This window comes from Chanos chanos, chromosome 8 (genome assembly GCF_902362185.1).
Source record: "Chanos chanos chromosome 8, fChaCha1.1, whole genome shotgun sequence".
NCBI lineage: Eukaryota > Metazoa > Chordata > Actinopteri > Gonorynchiformes > Chanidae > Chanos > Chanos chanos.
Window position 1 is genome coordinate 2,837,501 of NC_044502.1, and position 7,500 is coordinate 2,845,000.

The 7,500-nt window shown below is 46.4% G+C and overlaps 1 protein-coding gene across 4 annotated transcripts in view; it reads left to right on the plus strand.

Moving 5' to 3' along the window:
• agap1 (ArfGAP with GTPase domain, ankyrin repeat and PH domain 1) overlaps positions 1-7,500 on the plus strand; it is a 140,494-nt gene that overhangs the window by 60,776 nt on the left and 72,218 nt on the right. For all 4 annotated transcript variants that reach the window (XM_030781150.1, XM_030781151.1, XM_030781152.1 and 1 more), the window contains exons 2-3: positions 4,758-4,816; positions 5,588-5,675. In XM_030781150.1, the coding sequence (XP_030637010.1) occupies positions 4,758-4,816; positions 5,588-5,675 (147 nt within the window). The remainder of the gene's footprint in view (positions 1-4,757; positions 4,817-5,587; positions 5,676-7,500) is intronic.

Here is a 7,500-nt window from a genome sequence, read left to right on the forward strand (position 1 = left end):
GCAGGTTAATTGCACAGAAAAATGGATTTATGCATCAGAGTGTATTTGTGGAAAAGTGATTTAGGGGACATGTTTGTGTGTGTGTGTGTGTGTATGTGTGTGTTCAGAGAGGTCTGTGAGTGGGTGCACGGATATGGGTTAAATTGTTCTCAAAGTTGGGGGGGGGGTGCTGGGGGAAGCGTGGGAAGGAGTGACAGTGTCCCTGATAACTGCCCCCACCAAGTCATCAGGAAACCACTGCTGTCTTATTATAGATAATACTTCTTCTTCTCCTGGTTTCTTCTTTCCTGTGCATCTGTCCGTTTTCCACTGTGTCGTCTGTCTAACACACACACACACACACACACACACAGTTCACACCCTCCTTTGTTTTGTTTTTTTCTCTCTCTCTCTCTCCTGGGTAGATACACTTAATTTGCCTTTTTTCCTTATGCTGAAACATCTCTGAAATGGTGAGTGACTGAGTGTCGGCTCTGCGCTCTGATTGGTGGATTGCGGCCCAGACTGTGGGGGTGGGAGGGCTGGCGGGTCATGGGAAACAACAGGGGTGAATGGCTTGCTTAGTGGAATACCACACACACACACACACGCACATACACACAGAGGGACAGAGTCTCAGTAATATTGGTACAACAAGCGCATGCACATGCACTCATGCACATACACTCACACTCACACACACACATATACACACACACACCCTTAAAAATCTGAAATAGCAACATACACCCAGGGAGCTCGTAAAACGCGGCCTGTCTCTCTCCTGCGGTTCTCGTTCAGCCTGAATATGATCTAATCTCCATGGAAATGATCCTAATCTCCTTATCAGGCCCGAGCAGATTCTGTATGTTTGAACTGGGTGCAAGCTGCTGCTATAGCGAGGTATAGCTCACAGACTAGCACCACAGATGTGCTAGACTGAGAGATTTATTGGAACCAGATCTGACAGGGTCACACAAGGATACTGGTACAGCTCTTGAGAGAACTCTACTGGTTTTAGATAGGTGTGGGAGCATGTCTGTTTTTTTTGAGGCGGAGTTTCATGTAACGATGTTCATAAATTCAGAGATGAGAGTGCAGTGATGTCACTGCATGTCACAGTGTTCACAGAAGTATAGTCATCAGAATGGCATCGTGATGTCATCGCATTCCAGAATGACTTGAGAAATACGGTTGTCAGGTTGACGCATTGTGAGATCATTGCGTTCTAGAATGCTCTTTGCCAGCTGCTGCTCCAGTAGAATTAGATTCCGAGAAGATTAAATTCCAAGATCAGGACATGCGGCATTTCTGTTCCGAAAGAAAGAAAGAAAAATAATAATCAGCACTGATTCAGAACCGCACACAGAACTCGACTTGACATCAGTCTAATTAATGTAAATATCTTAGTGTAGGTTTTGTGAATGTAGGGAGTATAACTGCTCTGTCTAATGAGAAGTTCATTTGTTAGTCTTAATGGGTCTGAATGGATCTCCCGCTCAGCAGCTGCTGTGTCAGATGAAATATTAACAGCGGACAGACACCGTCGCCTGCTGTTGCTTAGTCAGGCTCCTTAACGCTGGAGCTGAAGCTAGAGTCAACTCCCTGCTCTCTGCTGGTGTACCAGCCCAACACCTCAGCCCATTAAAACCCAACACAAACCAGTCGGGTTTTTTGAGCAGCATAACATGATCAGCCAATATAAATCTTTTTTTTTTTTAAACTGGTGCTGTAGCTTGACTTTGATGAATGTCTGTGATCCGTTTTTTTGAATGTGTTTTGATGAAATTGCTGGAACTCCCCATCCGTCTGTCATCAGGGTGTGTGACAGCTGTCTTTGTGGAGTGTAGTGTTGTGTCTGTCACACACACACACGTTAAAACGGTTTTAAGCCCAATTTCCTCTGCATCTGGGATTATGATTAGTCTCGTGTGTGTGTGTGTGGGTGTGTTAATCCATAATTATTTGGGAATGGAGACGTAAGCCTGAGCAGTTATGGAGTGTGTGTCATCTTCTCAAACAAAAAACAAACAAACAAAAAAACAAAAACAGGTGAGTATTGCATACAAGCCTCCAGGTTGTTACTGTATACAAGCTATAGTTTATGTATATAAAAAAAACTGATTTTATATGTTTCTAAATCAGTTTCAGTTAGGAGTTTGCTTTTGAACATAATCTGTGCCTCAATCAGCAGAAAAGGGTGGGTTCCCTCTTCTGAGTCTTCTCAAGGTTTCTTCCTATTTCAGTCATTACGAGTGTTTCATTGCCACCGTCGCCTTAGCCTCTCGGGCCTGCTGTCCTGTAAAGCTCCTTTCTGACACTGTCTGGTATGAAAAAGCACAGTAAAAATAAAACTGAATTGAATCGAGACCCTTAAAGGGTTTGTCTTGCATGCATCTTAGCAGTCGTGCGTCTGATGGTTCAGAGGTATCTCTGTTTCTGTCCCATTGAAATCCTGGCCCATGTTAAGTGGTTTCACTGAGTTGGGTCTGTAAATGTGACCTGAGCACAACAGCAGGCTGATGTCAGCGCCGCTCACGAGACACAATGAGACGTGAGACGGAAATGAGACCGGGGAGAGATATGCGAGATGACATTGAGATTGCCCGTCGCTCTGCGGCAGGGAAGACGCATCGGCAGATCCATCATCCCCATCGCTGTCTCTCGTGCTGTCAGTGGTTGTCATAGCGATTAAAGTCGGCCCAGCCAGCTGCCTGCATCCTGCAGCTTTCGCTGTTACGTCTGATTGGCTCTGTCTGCACACACACACACACACACACACACACATACACACGCACACACATACACACGCACACACAGCGGGACTTTACTGTACTGAAAGAGTAATGTGTCTGTCTCAACTGTGGTGCTTTCTAGAGCTATTTAAGCCAAATCTTGGAGTTTGAGTTGAAGCAGATTGGATTGGACTGAACGGCACTGCACTCTCAAACTCTCAAATCTGACAGCAGATTTCACGGAAGGGAAAAGAAAAAAGAGAATTCTTCTTTTCCTTTAGCTGTGGTAGGTGGGTGTGGTGGGTGGGGGCGGGGGCATTTTCAGTCTTCGTTGCAGTCTTTGTGTTTTATTTCTTTCTAGCTGAAAGAAGAAATATCTCTCTCTCGCTCTCTCTCTCTCTCTCTGTCACACACACACATACACACACACACACACACACACAGTCAGATCAGTGACATAGCTGGGACGCAAACCCATTCCCCTGAGCCACTGTTTTCTTTTTCCACTTGATCAATCTCACTGTCAAATGGCTCGTGCTGAAATCCTGTGTGTGTGTGTGTGTGTGTGTGTGTGTGTGTGTGTGGAGGAGTCTCTTGAGAAATCGCTGACTGTTTATTGTAGAACCACAGAGAGTAGATATGTTGAATATTACGCCGTATTCACTGGGCATTACGTTAAGAGTGAAGAAACAGTGGAGGCATTGTGTATAAACAGGGGCTTGTGTAGCCAAGTCATTGAGACGTGGTTTCGCTGATCGTAAATGCATTTCAGTCTAAACAGCCTTGGCTTCGGTGGAAATGGAGCTGGTTCGCGTGGAGATCTGGCTGAGTTTCGGGTTTAAATCGTCGTGGTTTACCCTCTTTCATGTCTGCTGATGTTTTAAGACTATGGCCCACTCTCCCTCTCTTCCCCGTTAACTAGCCTCAGTGTCGTTTCGTGAACAGCGTAGCGTAGCGTAGCGTAGCATATATGTGTGGCGTGCATTAGCGCGGATGCGGATTTGCGCCAGCTCTCGGCTTTGTTCTGCAGGGCTTGGAACAGAGGAGGATCAGACGGCGTGTGGGACGCATGCCCGTGGTACAGGCTGTAATTAAACTGGCATTGTTCTGTCGCCTTAACGCTCGTGTTGTGTGGAGGAGAGTAAACTGAACGTTTCCGCTGCTGTATAGGAGTGAGCGGAGCCCTGCGCTGAACACTGTGTGTTGCGTTGTGTTGTGTTTTGTTGCGTTGTGTTGTGTTGCCTTGCGTTGCGTTGCGTTTCGTTGCGTTGCGTTGCGTTGCGTTTCGTTGCGTTGCGTTGCATTGTGTTGTGTTGCTCTGCTGAGCATTATCGTTCGGCGTGGGGCTCTCCTGCGTGTGGAGTGCCAATCGATCGGCTCCTGGGCTATCCTAATAATCTTAAACATTGTTTTACCCGTTGGCGACGGGGCGAGATCGATCATCTGGCAAAGGAGTTCAATCCCTGTCATTTTTAATGAGTTCTTCACCTTCAAGTTCCTCTTTCCCCCCGTCTCCCCCTCACCCTCCCCTCTCTCGCTCTCTCTCTCTCTCTCTCGCTCTCTCTATATCTATATGACCCTTTTTCTCCCTTTGTCTGATCTGTCAGACAGATCTGCTCATCTTCCTCTCTCTCTCTCTCTCTCTCGGGACTGCAGTGATGAGAATGCACACAGACTCTGAATAAGCTTGTTGTTTCTGGCAGACTGTCCCCGACTTCTCATGATCACTTCTATAGATAATTCAGCATTTACCCATTGATTTGTCGATCAGCGTTCAGTCATTTTTGGGGGTAGCAGCGGACGATTCAGTGGTTGTTCACTGAGTCAGACAGTTTTTGGGGTTCAGGTGGAAACGGACAGAAAGACACACTTTGTCTTTCACAGAGCTCTCTCACAACAGAGATATGAAGGTTAAACACCAGCCTGAAAGTTGACCTTTGCAGCAGTTCAGAGTTTATAGCGTAAATGAAGTTCATTCATCAAATACTGACAAGCTCTCTCTCTCTCTCTCTCTCTCTCTCTCTCTCTGTGTTTCTGTTCCAGATGCCTTTGTGAACAGTCAGGAATGGACCTTGAGCCGATCAGTACCAGAACTCAAAGTGGTATGTCCAAGCTTTCACCACATATACATACACACACACACACGCACATACACACACACACACACTCACATACACACACACAGACACATACACACACAGACACACGCGCACGCACACGCACACACACACACACTCACATACACACACACAGACGCACACACACACACACTCACACTCACATACACACACACACACACACACACACACACACACACACACACACTCCAGAAGCTCCTTTGCAGGATTTAAACCCAGGTCGGTCCCAGTGTCTCACGCTAATGCTAATAGCTAAGCACGTTTGGAGCGCGCCGTCATTTTTAACACGGCCCGTTCAGAACCCGAATCGCCGTGTTACCGTGGAGACGGGCCGTCTCTGACTTATTTATTTGTTTACCTTGCCCGAGCAGATGTTCTGCGCAAACTGTCAGCAATTAAATATTTATAGATCCAAAAAAAGAAAACAGATCCCTCGCGAAACAAGGAGGCAAAATAACTCATCAGATTCTCAGGACAGCACGGACACAGCAGACGCCTGTGTCGTTCGCGCCGGCCCCTGACGCGAACGTGCAAGGCGGGTGCCACCTTTTAAATCACGTTGTGTTTGAAACTTCCGTTATTTTTGTAAAACACCACAGCTTGGCTCCACAGTCCAAACGGGACCATAGCAGACCTGCCTGTTTGTGGAAGTTTGTTGTGTGTGATTGTAGTGGTCATATTTTGTTTGTTTTATGACCCGTCCCTCACGACAACCCCCCCCCCCCCCCCCTCCAGGGTATTGTGGGTAATTTGGCCAGCGGGAAGTCGGCGCTGGTGCACAGGTACCTGACGGGAACGTACGTACAGGAGGAGAGTCCAGAAGGTAAGAGCCCAGACACACACACACACGACATACACACACACACACACGACATACACACATACCACACATCAGTCTTGGATATGACCGATAAACCTGCATTTGGGAAAAGTCACTGAGACTTGTCAAAGAGCTGAGGAAATCAAACGTAGCATAGAAACCTCTGTGTTTTTCTTCATAATGCTAACAGCTTCAGTTCTGTAGTCCACGCCATCATGTGCATTTCTGCACGCCAAAGACAAAAGAAAGTAAACATAGCTCTAGTACATTGAACTGCTCTTCACACTCACAGAAGACCCCTTTTAAAAAAAAAAAAAATAAATAAATAGCTGAATGATGACCCTGTTTGGACAGTTGACTCCACCCTGGAGCGCTGCACCCTCAACCACCTGCCCGACGTGTCGCACCTGGGCTGTGTTACGACAGGTTCTCGTGAAAACCCTGGGTTAGCTCGGCGAGACACGTCTGTGCAGAGTTAATAAAACCCTGCCCTGAGAGCTCGGTAACCCTCCATGAAGCCGAGCCGGCCTCTTCCCCTGTTTCGCAGTATTAAATGGGACCAGCGGCGTCCCTCCTGGAGTCTGAATGAGGTTAGCGGTTCCGTGCCGGTGGTGTTGGACCTCCTGAGGCGTGGCCCGTAGGCTCCTCCCCTCCCTCTGCGCAACCCCCCCCCCCCCCCCCACCCCTCTTCGCACCTGCTGTTATTGCTAAACGGCGGCGCCCCAGGCCGCTAGCATTCTCTCCATGTATTATTGAGAGGAGAGCCCACGGCGCGTTGCCAGATCCCCACAATGCGCGCAGCTCCCTGGGCTATGACACGCTTCCCCGTCCCTACCTCCCTCATGAATATTTCATGTCTTTTATTAATGTTATTATGAAGCCTGGGCTCAAAGTGCCCCCCCCCCCCCCAGTATATAGTGTGGAAAAAAGAGGTGCTTTTTTAAATGAAAGTTTTCAGCTGAAAGGTTTTTTATATATATATATGTATATTTCTTTAACAAGGGGTTTGTAGTTCAAACTGTCTGGTCTAGATGGGTATTTTTATTTTTATTTTTTTATTTATTCTTTTTTTTTTTTTTAAACCTAACGAGCCACATTTTGTGGTGGTGAAGGGCTTGGCTTGGAACGCTGCGTTTTCCAACGGAACGCTGCGTTTTCCAACTCCGGTCCTGAGGATCCACTACACTGGATCATTTTTGATTCCAATAGACTTCCTAAGATTCATTTGTTCCTTGTAACAATCAGCACCCCCCCCCGATTATGCTAAAGTGAGGTTTGTTGACATTCTATCTCGACTGAAAACATTTAGAAAGTCCTCAGAATTGAGTTTGGCCAATATTAAACCAACGGGCGCTTTGTAAGAGCCATAACCTCTGTCTAGCCTCGTAAAAAATGACCAACTGCATACCAGCGGTCAGCTGGTAAATCGGCCCGAAAGAGAAGCGGGGGGAAAAAAAAAAGAAAAAAAAAGTCAGCTGTGTGTTTTGCCGCTTTTGATTATAACGCACGTTGCCAAAGGCAACACAATGCAACATCAGAGAAAGGCTAAACTGTGCGCTAAGCTAGCTTTAAACAGCAGGGCTAAGATATCCAATCCGCATAGTTGGCAGTGATGCTAATGGTAAACTAATGTGTTTTTCCCTCAATGAAACCAGTCTGTCCTTCTCATTGACATGATGTCACAATAACCCACTGCTGGTTTTTTTTTTTTGTTTTTGTTTTTAAAAAAAAAAAAAAAACCAGAAAAAGCTATCTGTCAGATGGCAGATCCTCTGTATCTGTCTAAAATACATAAAACTCAGCCCAGAAGAAAATATGACAGAAAAAA